The 14,280-nt window shown below is 46.8% G+C and overlaps 1 protein-coding gene across 2 annotated transcripts; it reads right to left on the minus strand.

Moving 5' to 3' along the window:
• Window positions 1-369: 369 nt before the first annotated feature.
• On the minus strand, window positions 370-14,254 carry LOC122370135 (membrane progestin receptor delta-like). Of its 2 annotated transcripts, none has more exons than XM_043345437.1 (8): window positions 14,233-14,254; window positions 12,524-12,646; window positions 12,135-12,281; window positions 10,469-10,605; window positions 9,810-10,046; window positions 9,422-9,440; window positions 6,870-7,050; window positions 370-3,044 (listed from the first exon to the last, which is right to left on the minus strand). In XM_043345437.1, the coding sequence occupies exons 2-8, from the start codon at window positions 12,614-12,616 to the stop codon at window positions 2,104-2,106; spliced, it is 1,755 nt and encodes a 584-aa protein (XP_043201372.1). In that variant the 5' UTR covers window positions 12,617-12,646; window positions 14,233-14,254; the 3' UTR covers window positions 370-2,103. The 2 variants fall into 2 exon arrangements, with proteins under 2 accessions (XP_043201372.1, XP_043201373.1); XM_043345438.1 differs by lacking the exon at window positions 14,233-14,254 and adding an exon at window positions 13,839-13,909.
• Window positions 14,255-14,280: the final 26 nt, after the last annotated feature.

The following is a 14,280-nucleotide window of genomic DNA, read 5'->3' on the forward strand; positions in this document are numbered from 1 at the left end:
CCAACGCACCAATCACCATCCATAAGCGTTACAAACATAACTACAATCACTCAAAGATGGGACGACATTAGAATGGTATATCACTCAGCAGGGCTGCGGAGTCGGAGTCGGAGTCGGAGTCGGGCGGAGTCGACAGTTGTGACCGGAGTCGGAGTCGATTTTAGAAACCCGAGCCGGAGTCGGAGTCGGAGTCACCGAAAATCTGTCGACACCGCAGCCCTGCTAGGTCTGCGGAGTCGGAGTCGGGAGTTGGAGTCGGTCGGAGTCGACAATTCTGCCCGGAGTCGGAGTCGGAGCTGGTTTTTGAAAGCCGGAGTCGGAGTCGGAGTCGGAGTCGCCGAAAATCCATCGACTCCGCAGCCCTGGGTATATGTATACTAAAACTACTCGCAAGTTCGGCGGACTGATAAATGTTCGTTGATATTATTCAGTGGAAGATATTGAAGTGGAATCATATCATCACACCAATGATTATCATCTCCCGCAAGACCGTGTCACGGATGAGATAATAGATAAGTATTATTTCATCCATGGCCGTGTGTTACAAAAAATCCAAAAACCTTCCGTACCGGCAGAACATGACTTCCATGAGCAAGCGAGGCATTTTCCACTGCAATAAACTAATTCTACGCTGCTGTGTTGGTGACTAGCACGATTATGGGTGATTGACATAAAACAAAAACAATCTTTACAACAAACCACCGGCGACTAATGCTGATGAACCAGGATCATCACGGCAGGACACGATCTCGAACAACCATTGACGATCTCGGACAATAAGTGAATTTAATGATATTGTACCGAATGACGACTGTTGCACTTTCTTCGCCTCGTAGAAAAGCTGCAAGCGCAGAGCCTGGTCAATCATGACCGATCTGGAGCGATGCACCATATCGGAATCACAAGATACCGATAGTTGGTTAGCCAGTACCACTGCCCAGTCAGAAGCCTCACGCATTGCTGCTCAAAACAGGGCTCTATCTCGCCTGAGTATGAAACCATTGAGCTGGAAGTTTGCCACCAATAAAAATAGCTACCATCGACCAGTCAAACGCAGAACGACATCACCAAAACAGATCGGCCCGGCTGGCCACGCATGTAACGACAACAGACTACTGCACCGACATACTGCCTAGACACAAACTACGTGCCAGCTACGCCACCAAGGCAACAAGCGATTGCCTTGCCAATCAATACATCGCCAACTCAAAGAACTCACGACGACAAAAATAAAACACACTACCTACGTCCTAAGACAATTTATGACAGCTCTACGTCTCCATATTCACGTACCAGTGGAAAGAGCACCAGAATACATATCCGAGGATAATGAAAATAACACAGCTTTCAAGCTGCTTTTGAAGTAACTGCACCTTGACCAAATGGGCCACCTTCCTGTTGCAAGCAACAAAATCGCTCCATAAACACACATCCAATTAAAAAAAGCAGAATATGGCATTCCAGGGAACAAAAAAAATGACATCGATATAACCGCCTTCCCTTCACCTATATGACTCGATAAGAAAATGACGTATTTAAAAAGATAGGCAAATGAGACCCGTGAAAAATAACAATGATCGTAATACGTATTGTCAAAATATTCAGCCTTTCAAAATTAGCCAAAGTAGCAATAGCTGGAATACTTTTTGTTTTGATTATGCTAGAAACAATGAAAAGCATTGCGTGCAATCGGTACTCCTAGGAATCGATACATACTCTAAGAATCCTTACCAGTACCTGGGTAATAACTCTGCACATTGCCCAAATATATGGCTGCGTAAACTAAGCACACAAAACTCAGGCCGATTAACATTCAGATGCCACTAAATCTACGTGCACAAATATATGAGGCAAGCTGGTAGGAAGCGTAGCGGGACCAGTCCTCTTCACGCACATTCCTCTGACCACTGAGTTGCAACCTCCACCTGGCAGTGACGCGGCTAAGGCACTCCGGTTGGCACGCCCAGACTGGCCACATTGCGATATAAATGATGCGTGCTGTGCGAAACCATCGGTACGTTGGCAGCTAACATTGAAAGCCAGTGGGGAACATTCGCGACGGGTACGACAAACAGCAGTTCCGCGTCTTGCCTGCAGGTGGCCTCACTGACGCTTATCCTCCTCGTGTTCTCGCTTGACCTTCCGAAACATGGCGACCACCGATACGGCGACGATGGCCAGGTTCACGACGATCGCCGCCAGGGCGCCCCACGTGGCCCACAGCTGGAGATGTCTGTCAGCAGCACCCTCCACCAGACCGGCGCCGTGGCTGCGCACCGCCTCCAGATCCAGCAGGCCGCCACTCATCTGCTGGTAGGTGGCGTAGATACTGAGCACGTGCAGCAGATTGTGCGAGTGGCCGATCACGTCGAACGTGCCCGGCGCGATCCGCTCCGGCCAGTGAGTGCTGTAGAGCAGTGAGCCGGCCAGGAACGCCCCCAGCTGGTGTAGGTGGTAGGCGTCCGACGGGCGGCAGTCATCGCGATCGGCCTCCGGGCCGCAGTCCAGCACCCGCAGCAGCAGCGGCGCGTGGTCCCACAGGTAGGGCACCAGGTAGGCCAGCACACGGCACCGCTTACGCCAGCGGCTGCGGCGCAGGAACCGCGAGAGACAGGCCAGAGCTGTGCTGAGACACGTGTTGGCGAAGCAGACGCACACGAACCAGTCGCTGTAAGCTGAGTTCAGCAGCCGACGTGGAAAACAGTAGGCGCGGTACATTACCCCGACACCATAACCGAACATACTAACAGCCGCATAGTCAACAAAGAAGCCAACGTGTGCCGCTTTCACCGAGATTGGGCTGAAGGCGTGCGCTCCGCTGGAGACGAGCGGGTACAGACAGCAGGTGAAGAGATAGCACACGAACGGCCAGGTGAACGGGTCGGCCGGCTCCAGTGAGCTGCCCGGCAGAGAGGCTAGCCGCCAGACGAAGTACAGGGCCGGTAAGAAGTGCGTCCAGAAGTTCACCGTCTCGTTGGTGGGCAGAAACAGACTGCGTACACACGTCCATGACGAGCCGTGCGGTACGTACCCGCTGATGATGCCTGCCGGAAGGAGGGGCTCAACACTATGGGCATTGGGCAGGTATTTTTGTGATATCGCACACATCGTTTGACATTGAAAGACAGCCAGGTGCATATGACTTATTTTGATAGAAGGCATGCAAGTCATTCCCTGGGTGTGTGCAAGTGACAAACACTAAACCCGTTGAATCCATGAACTCGGGTTCGACGGAGGTGCCACCTGCATCGCCAAAAGAACATTGAGTCAGTGCCTGAAAGTAGTTGCTAGACAATACTAGAGCCACAGGTGCTGAGAACCGGTAGCAAGTACCGGGAACTGTGTAGCTACGTAAATATTTAACCCTCGCACCGACGGGGGGGGGGGGCGGATATCCGCCCCCCTGAGGTTTTTCGCGAATAGCGGGAAAACCGCGGCGCGTAGCGCCGCGAAATTTGGTATGACTATAACCTCATCAATGTTACACATGGTGTGCAAGTTTGAACCTCCTACCTTTTAAGGTCAGGTCACCAGGTCACTTTGAATGACCCAACCTCAAGTCACTTTTTTGAAACTTTGTCACCGTGCCAGAGCTACAGTAGATGTCGGAGGCCTTTGAAAGTCGCAGGATATTATTAGGTCATTAGTAGCTACAATTTGTATATCTCGGAATTTTGATATCGGTGACCTAAGGTCAGGTCAATTTCGCGACCTCCCCATTATAAGTCAATGGGGGAAAAATCAACTCCCTGTTTTTACCACTAAAACGGGTCGGAATGGCCCCATATACCATACATGACTTCATATACGATCAACCTTCACTACCTTGAGGTCTGTTTTGCTGTTGGGCAGCTGGGAGGTCATGTGACGTCATCAAAGGTCACCAAAGGTTTTTGGCCAATAACTCCGTACAGGAACAAGATACAGACGCGTGGATGGTCTCATTGTGTTCAGCTCGTCAAGACGCATCGAATGATATACATGATGACCTCGAGGTCACGTGACCTGAGGTCAACCTTTGACCTTGACCTTTCGAGGTCAACATATATATCATTCGATGCGGATTGACGAGAGGATCACGATGATGCCCTTAGTTTGTTCCTATCTTGACTAATTCGAAAGTTATTCGAGAAAAACTCTCTCCATATCTAGCGCCTCCATTTGAACTTTTTCGACCCCTGTGACGTCATCTTTGACCTGACCTGAAAATGACCTTAGTAAAAATTGTAGATCTTGGCCGTGCGCATCCGATGCCGTTTACCGCTTGTCGCTATCTTGCTTCGTTCTCGAGATCTCAGGGGGGGGGGGCGGTCATCCGCCCCCCCGTCGGTGCGAAGTTGGCGCAGACCCCCGTCGGTGCGCGGGGGGTCCAATATAGATCGCATACGAGGGGGTATCGAAAAGTTCTGATCATCACCATGAATTAGATGTGATAGAAATTTGATTTTTTACATGATGTTCATTACTCCTTCACAAGTCACCACACACGACCGCAAACTTATTGTATCGTTTCTTGAGCTGCCTCAGGCGGTCATTGTAGGACCTTCGCACTGTCCCGTAAATCACTGCTCCACCTCATCAATGACGTCATTTCTGTCCTTAAATCACCGGCCATACTGTGGATTCTTCATCTCCCGTAACAATCAAGAGTCAGTTAATACCCGGCGAGGTAAATTTCTTAGATGCGGTAGGATTTAATGTCCACATCATGTTGTTTCTTCAATCGCAGCTCAGGACGATTGGGCGGGGGCGCTGTCGGTGAGGATAAAACATCTTTCTTGGGCTTTTTTGCGGCGATTCTGCTTGAGGCCATCTCGCAACTTCTTCAAAAGTGTGCAATAGTGCCTGCTTATCATTATCCGACCATCATCAAGACAGTCGGTAATGACTATCCTACGCCAGATCCAGAACTTTGATAGCATTGACCTTCCATATCGGCTTCTGCATCTTCGCCTTTTAAGAAGGACAGATGTGCCGTGCTTAAACTTCTTGATCATCCTTTTGTCTCTGGATCATACACATAGACCCAGCATGCGTCACAAGTCATCAAATGATCGAAGATGTCTTCAATTTCCTAAAAAAAGGCCTAGTTTTGGTTTCGAAAGGCCAAGACGCATTTTTCTCTTGAACAAAGTAGACACACGAACTTCTAAGCGGGCTGACTCCTTTATCGTCTGTAGTTCTTCGCTGATAATATTTTCAGGCACTGCCAGCATTGAGACCTTTCTGTTGCACATTCATCTGAAAGGTCACACGACGATCTGTAAGGATGAGGTCCTCCACTTCTTTCACAGTCACCACCTTGTCAGTCATTGGTAGTCACTCACTTCTTGATTCACCTGCAAGGGCCATGCAACCAAGTTGAAAATTATTTCTTCATTTTCGGTAGTTGCATGAGATGGGCTTTCCTCGCCATAAACTAATTTCACGATCTTGATGTATTTTCTCAATGTGATACCGTTTCAAATGCATTAGTTGGATGTAGGTTCGGTCCTCAATGGGCCCAATACTCATCTTTTTTGCTTCTAAGTCTCTCCTACATAAGATAAAACCACTTCTCAGGATTCTCTGTGCAGGAACATTTTTCTCAAGAACCAAATATGCTACCAACCAAAAATCATCAAAATCGGTCTATATCTTCTATGTGATGATCAGAACTTTTCGATACCCCCTCGTACAAGGCTGGAACGCACTGCGCAAATTATCGTGGAGTTTGGCAAAGGACATTTTAAGAATAGCCAGTCGCACACTTCCTGATGTTGATTTATGCGAACTAGTCGGTTTCCCACCAAAACAGCCCCTCCAAATATTTTTAAGCCCCTCTCCAACGCAAATAACATTTTGTTTTTGCTAAATGTGGCGTCGACAATATTTATTTTGAACGTACGAAATTTCTACAAAACAGAACGTTGATGTGATAGACGACACGAAGTGATCACTATGCTTATCAGGTTCCCAGGGAGTCTTTAACTGTTCCCCCATTAATATGCAGGAACCACTTGGGTATTTCTAATCCATCCCCAGAGTTAATGTTCCCAGTACCTTCGCTTACTGCTATACTATAGCAAATACCACTATGACTAACATTGCAAGTTGCAGCCGTGTCAGGTCCCAAGCCACAATCATCAGTTGTCTTGGCACGCGCCACGACTGATGTTTACAACGAGCAACACGCGATGGGGATAATTAATTCAAAGACACGAGCCACTCGCCGCTGCAAGGGTATCGATCGAACGCGACTCTGTCCAGGTCGGGGTGAGGATAACAGACATGTGCATTGTACATGGATCCGAGAAGACGGACATGGGATCTATTAATTTATAATCCCATCCCACGAATGTTGACCTGGGATCCGATCTGATCATAGACCTAATTTTCTCATTTGTCGCGTGACAGAGACGTTTGCCGACAGCCGGAGCGCAGGTGCGTACTATTTACATAGAGCTCGGTGAAGTAAGGCCACAAGTATTCGTACTGATTACATTACACAATACACCCTTATCGATTCCACGTCGCTTATAGCACTAGAGAAGGTACCACATATTTGTTATCTTTTAGGACAACGCTTTAGAGCATCTGCCGTTACGAAACGTCTGAAAGGTCGCAAAGCATCGAGTTACCTAAGTTTGATTCAGATGAAGCTTCTGGGGCGTAACTGCAATAGTTGTGGCATCATTGAAAATTATTGCATGCTAATGACAAAAACTCATTTTAAATTCTTCTGGGAATTGTTACAGAATCCGAGAACGAAGTATCAGTTGCGACCCTGAGGCGGTCTGCTCGCCAATGAACTGTCTATATCGGTCGGGACATACCGTATCCCAGATCACTCTCCCTCACACACGGCGGTAGTGACCACCCGCTCTCACCTGGCTCGCGGTGGACGGCCGCCACCTCGTGCACGCTCAGCAGCCGGGGCGAGTGCCTTCCGACCTGGCCGGCGGCGCGGCGCACGTACTGCCGCACCACACCGGAGGTGTGCTGCAGCCGCTCCAGGGCGCTGTAGCGGATCATGGCGGCCGACCGCTGCCGCCGGCACCGCTCACTGCTCTGCGAAACGGCACCGCAACGGTAACGCCGACCGACTGCACACGTGACCGGCGCCCAATAGTAAACAGACCAGATAAGATGACCAGACTGTGAAGCAAGCTTGGGCTCAGTTACATAATGACTGAAATGCTGAAATGAAGTTGTGACTTGTGACAATACAATTCTGTTTGACCCTATCAAACTTATGGCCAGCTTTTACTCAATGCACCCACCACTCACTACTCAGTGCCCAGCTTCTGAGTGCTCACATTCATGAAAATTTCACTGGGCTCAAATTGCTAATAAAGCTTAGCTGAGATCAGTCTCCTGCAGCACCTCTCAACCCAGTCATAAATAATTCATCACATCTGAACATAGAATAAACAGTCCACTAGCCTCTTACCTATATATATCAAATGAAAAATTGAGGAGTCAAAAGGTAAAGGGATACCAAGGTCATCAAAATTGAGACAATGAATACCTTCAGTGCAGATCAACATACAGACATTCCAGGAGGACCAGCACAAAACAGAACTTACTGAGCTTGTTACTAATTTTACTTTGCATATCCATTAGATGCATATGGATCAACCATTCTAAAAAGATGAAAACAAGGATGCTGTCTTCTCCTGTGAAGCAGACTTTGCAACATTAGATCACCAAATAAGCTATTAGCTGACACTTATGAATATTTTGTAAATACTCCCAAATTAATCCAAACAAATGTAAATGTTCTCGTGTGAAACAGCAAAAAAGGGAGTTACTTTACTAACACCATGCTTATCAAAAAGTTGCACGTGAAAATATAAATTCAGAAGGCAACAAAAACAATACCATTGAAAAACCAAAATAAGACTACACAAAACCAAACTGAATGCCTAATCCTCCAGAGCTTTCACTTGCACAGATCCTGAACAACCTACATTGTGTTCGGAACCAGCTGGGACCGCAGCACGTTCAACAGCCACACCTGTCACTCAAATAAGCATAATTTGTCACAATTCACCATTTATACACCGAAGGCCACGATCTTATCCAACAGTTAAGCATGGAATGAATGGCATGAATCATTACTTCATCCTGTCACACCAAAACAACACCTGTGGACAGTGGACAGCTCACTAGGCTAAGAATCCATGCACATGACACACAAAACAGTACAAGTGTTAAGTGAATGTTGGACAAGTCCACACCCTTCCGCAGCTACCTACCTTCACAGTCGAACGCGATCCTTTGCTAGTGTTCCGTCTGATTAGTTCAATTCAAAACAAGGGCCTCACTGGCTCTGGCACGTGAAATCGAGCTCAAGGTCAACGCGCAAAACAAACAGCTGAGTTCTCGCACTAAATGTTCTCAGTTGGCACCAATTTTTAAACTCTCAACCAAACGCGCACTTGCGAAAGTTAGACAAATAGACACACAAAATGACCGTCTCAGCCTTGGTCTCATCTGTACAAAACAAAGATTCCTAAAGATATACAAAACCTCATTCCAATACAAGGTACTTTTCAGTCTTCTTTGTCTTCTCAATCTTGAAGCGGTCCCCAGTGAAATTCTTAATGCAGCTGACTGTACGACGTACGTACTCACATCCTGTATTATGTAGTATCCGCAACGAGGTAAATGTTTTGAAAACGTATCGAACAACGCCAAGTTAATTGCTAGTTCACCTCAAGGTTGATCTCCAAGCGGATAATTGTTAATTCGAGTCAGAAGTTATTCGAAAAATGATACCTACCCCATGACAAGAAACTGAAAATTGCTGATGCATTCAGTCAGTAAATGTAAACAACGGCGCGACATTATATTTTACCACCTTTATACTTCGTTTTTCAACGCCTGGACAGAAAACATTGAACGTATCTCAAACTAACGTGTGTATTGACTTTTAAAGTTAGCATTACAAAACTAATAGATAGGCTAGTGCGGTTGTAGGCCATTTTTTGAACTATTATCAAAGTTCTTTCAGTATCACACAGGGAAGATGTACAAAATCTAACACTACACGCATCACAGGTATACACAGTATGCAAACGACACTCGCGCCACCTACGTGGCCATAACAACACAGATCCGCTCCATCGAATATCGCAGAGCTTTGCCGGCATCACCAGACCTCAAACCACGCATGAGAACACCGGTATAAAACTATGCTCTAGCCGTAAATGAGGACGGGAGGATGCTGGTGAGTTTATGGGACCATTTGGGGAACTCTGACCGGACCTGAGGCGGCCCTGGGACGCGCCGAGGGCGGCAATGGGAGTTTCCATACCGTTGAGAAGGACCTGTCGGTGGACCAGGATCTCAGGTGAAGTCAGATGAGGTGCACGTCACCCTTGTGTAGGAGTTTGTGGACGGGCTCGTATCGCAGCAGGTACTGGGAGCCGCTCACCAGGTCCACCTCCTCCGTCCTGAAACACGACACCGACGTGGACACGTCAGACATGATCGGCAGGGGTGAGGCGAGCGGTCGTCAGAGACGCGACACTTGAGCGCTCCTGCGCGAAGCAATATTCCTTATAGTCAAACCAATCATTAAATTTAAAAGGTAAGGTTGATTAAGATATCTTTTGATAAATGAGCTATCATATGACAAAACAATATAGACAAATAAACCATTTAAAATGGAGAGATGGAAGATAAAAAAGCATAACGATAGCAGCGAAAATACTAGAATACTGACGTTACATGTGCAAAACAGGTGCATCCAATTATGACCATAGGAGCTCATTCCTTTCCAAAGTCTCTAGTCCTATCGAGGGTCATGTGTCCGCGCTGACCTGGAGTCGCCGGCCTCGTCTGTGATGAGCACGCCCGGGCAGTCGGTGGCGGCCCTCAGGTACACGTGCGTGTCCAGACTGGGCGCCACCGTGGCCTCGGCGGCCTGCAGCCGGCTGCCCTCGCCGCTGAGAGGCACCTCCGACTCTGACTCTGCCTGCGAGTGGGCCGCCGCGCCAGAGGAGGGCATGTGCCGCAGCGCCACCTCCCGGAAGTGCGCCTCGTGACTCGCCTGGAACCTGCCCACGGAGGGAGAACGGAGGTAAGAAACCACGCATAGTGTCAAATGACACAGCCAACTCGAAACGGTTTCCGAGAAACACCTGCTAGATCAGCGATTACTTTAACTAATAGGATTAATCGTTGACACTTAGTCACATCGAATCACGCGATAACCTCATATACAACACGCATGACTCATCTACCCCAAAACATGGACAGGTTGAAACAAAACGATACAATGTAACGTAAAATCACCATCGTCATAAAGTTAACGACAGCGTCAGAAAATGTTTGTCAAAGATTATTGTATCGTCCTTGAAGGCAAGCAATAGTGATCGTTGCAAACTTTAACCACTATGAACAATCCGTTGCAAGCTATCATTCGAAAGCCCGCGAGGTCCACCCTGCCTCCCCTGATAAACGCCTCACAAATACTGACTCGGTGGCGAATTTGAGTTCGGCGGGCGACAGCCGGCGCCGCTGCTCCTCGTTGGACAGCAGGTAGCGGTGGTAGAGCTCGATCTTCTGCAGTCTGCAGCGCAGGTAGCTGGCGATCATGTACCGAATACGGTCCACCTGCAGACGGTGCGCGAAAAACACACCGTCAACTCACAGCGGAGGACGGGGGAGCGAGTAACGATGGCTGGCTACGGCCTATTATAACTACCCATGGTTGCAGACTTCTTCCACTTCAACTGGCTGCATTTTGCTCCCACTTACAGCGGCTCATTCCTCATCCTGTCAGTCTTTTATATCGACTATCGGGCGATAGTATGACTCAAACCCGGGCTCTTACTTCCCGAACTTTAACCCGCGCCCTGCTGGGGGGGGGGGGGGGTGTTTGAACAACCCCCCTTGTGGTTTTTCGCGAATATCTCAAAAACGGCGGCGCGGAGCGCCGCCGTTTTTGGTACACCTTATCATACATCAATTCTACACATGTTGTGAAAATTTCAGACCAAGGTCATTCAAGGTCAGGTCACCAGGTCACTTGAAGTGACCTCATCTCATAAAAACTTTCAATGTCTGTCATAGCTACACCGAGTGACCGATCGCTTTGAAACTTTCAGCGATTGCTAAGAGCAATAGCATGTACAAAATGTATATCTCAGAATTTTGATATCGATGACCTAAGGTCAGGTCAATTTTGCGACCTCCCCATTATAAGTCAATGGGAGAAAATTGAAATGCGCCTCTTTTGGATGAAAGACATTATAAACACTCCCAAACACCGAATTACAAGTGGTTTAGACACACTGAACTTGAAAATGGTGTCCGTGACCCTTGTTTATGCCCTGAGGTCATCTTAGGTCACGAATGGTATATAACAGTTTTTCGCAAATAACTTTTGATAGAGGCATGCTAGAGCGCTGAAAACGCCTTAGATGTGTTCAGCTCGACGATACGGATCGACTGATATGCAACATGACCCTTTCCGGTCAGGTCATGACCTTGACCTGAGGTCAAATTTTCAAGTTGACCTTTCAAGGTCAAGTCATAGTTCATTCGATGCGTCTTGACGAGAGGAACACGATGCCGGTAAAAGTAAGCTCGTACAAGGCTTGGGTCAAAAGTTATTGCAGAAAAACTGTTTTCGAAAAAATCGGCTATTTTTGCAGTTTTTGCCCCCTGCAGGCAAAACCGTTGACGTTAGGTCAAATCTGAGAGAATTACTCAGAAAGGGTGTTAATAGGGCTATCGAATGCGCTTTTCCGCGGCGCTGTAGCTCTATTGGTTCCCGAGTTATGCGTTGGCTTCTTGGAAATTTTCGACATTCGACCTGGGAATCGGCGAAATTTTGCCTTCAATGACCTCTGGTGACCTGACCTTTGACCTGACCAAAAAATTGACCGAAGTGATTTCGTCATTATTTTTGACGCTCTTTCGAACGCCGCCTTCCGCGTATCGCTACGTGGCCCAGGAGCCGAGTTACAAGGGGGGGTGTTCAAACACCCCCCCCAGCAGGGCGTGGAAATCCAGGACCCCCAGCAGGGCGCGGGTTAACTAACTGCCACTCGAGCCTTAGAATGATGAGCCCACCGTTCCGCTGTCACTGCGATCGTTTGATCGATCATCGATTGTCCATTCACTGCGCTGTAACCCACCTCCATTTTGTGTATGGATATTTTGAAGTCGGTCTTGCTGACCCTTCTCAGGTTGGCCTCCATCTGGTGGATCTGGTCCAGCATGCAGTCGACCACGTCACCGTCGTACTCCAGCAGCTCCGGACATCGGGTCTCGTCGATCCACGACTGCAGTAACAGCCGAGTTAGAAAACATCGTCAGGTATCCAATACACTGCATAGACACAGGCTCAAACTATCAGTGAGGACTTCATGACGATATGAAGGCATGGTATATACCATGGGTATCATTGATGTGTGACAGACTAGTATCACAGGGTCACATCCAACAGCTCAGATGAATAAATGTTCCACCTACTTGTTGAATCATTTTGCAATCAGTTGCCTATTCAAATTAAAAGATAACTAACCTGTTTGAGCTTGTGCAGAATATCTGCAGGTGTGATATCCTCTTGCTCCTCATCACTGCCATCAATAATATCCTCATCATCTAGCCCAGCCATGCTTTTGGGTAATGGCTAGTGTTGAAAAACCTGAAACAGAAGAATATTTTCAGGATGATTGTAGTGCAGCATTGAGCATTAGTCAGCACTCTCTCAGTATGCATATCTTTTTGACAATAGCCATGTTGAAGCATTGATAGTGTTAGCAGAAATTAAGTGGAGTTGTCAGGCATGGGGACTAATGTGGCAGGTAGATGGGTAGGTGGTTAGGTAGTTATCTAGTATTTGTCACCTTTGACAAGACAAAACTATGGTATAAACCCAATTCTTCCCTGGCCAGCCCAGCTGTCCCCTGAGCAGCATTTTCATGCTATGCCACAGCAGTTCAGCACAGTATAATGTCAAAAACTACCCTGCTCCACATGAAATCTGAAACATACCATGGTAAATCCCCATGACAACAAACAACAATGGAGAGCCCTTGCGCCCAGCACAGAAGACATTGTATTAATATTTTGCAGTATCGGTATTCGGTAAAGCTGGCATCACCATCCGTGGTAGGTAGGCAGATAGGTAGGCAGGTAAATTGTCAGTTGTAGGCTTGTAGGTTGTAGGTTTGTAGGTAAGGAAAGGTCAGGTTAGATTATGTTTAAAACTCAGATTTAATTGACACATTTACTGGCTAGTGCCGACGGTGACGCCAGCTTTACTGATACCTATTTTGCCATGCTTTGTATTCTGGATCAATGATTAGCAATTGCAGTTGGCAGAGGGTAAGCAACACGCCAGCACCCACAGGTTCAGTTCAGACTTCAGCTGGTGAATGTTTTGCTACACTTTACAAATGTTTCATAAGAGCTGATTAACCCCGCATTCAATGTCTCTCGGACGACGAAGATTATACGTCATCTGGCCAATCACGTTTTATAACCACAGCCGAGCCCCCGCTGACCTTGAACGGGATTGGCCGGACAACATAGAATCTTCGTCGTCTGAGACAAGGCCCTAAAAGATAGTCTGAGAGACATCAAAGTCGAACGCTAGGTTAGATTATCAAATCATTAAATGACAAATCACGTTCAAATAAAAAATTGAAATGAGAATCTAGTGAAAACTGACTCCAGGCCTAGTCTGATGCAGGCAAATGAAATGATGCCAATGGAAAGGAAGATATTAAAATATGTTGTAAAAAGGCAATCTTTATCTGCTTCAAATATCAGATATGAAGCACATTCATGAATTATCTTAAATTTACAAATATTTGCCATCGATGCACAACTACCTAATCTGCATGCTTTGAAGCTCAAACTCGTCCAAATTTTGATTTGGCGGGAAATGTCCATACTCCATATACAGTTGTAAAAAGCCTCCAGCAATAATTTACCAGGGAGGACTTTATACCAATAACAAATGCATAAATGTAACAGAGCCCTTGACAGAGCCCACCATCAGCCCCTTCACCTTCAAAACAATTTTCCCGCAAGTTCGAAATTACAAAAACGAATACAGACAGATTCAAAATACCTTTATATAATGACGTCAAAATAAGTTATATTGTATTTTTAGAATATTAAAGCTTGAATATGAACATTGCAAATTGGCTATTATGTTAGTCGATATTGTGAATGAGTTAAATACATTTTATATGAAAATAAAATATCCTGATAAACTCATACCTCAAAATAAAGCATTTTTGCGTGGCAGAATTTTGTTGACAATGGTGA

The sequence above is a fragment of the Amphibalanus amphitrite genome, unplaced genomic scaffold (assembly GCF_019059575.1).
Source record: "Amphibalanus amphitrite isolate SeventyFive unplaced genomic scaffold, NRLGWU_Aamphi_draft 001101F_arrow, whole genome shotgun sequence".
NCBI lineage: Eukaryota > Metazoa > Arthropoda > Thecostraca > Balanomorpha > Balanidae > Amphibalanus > Amphibalanus amphitrite.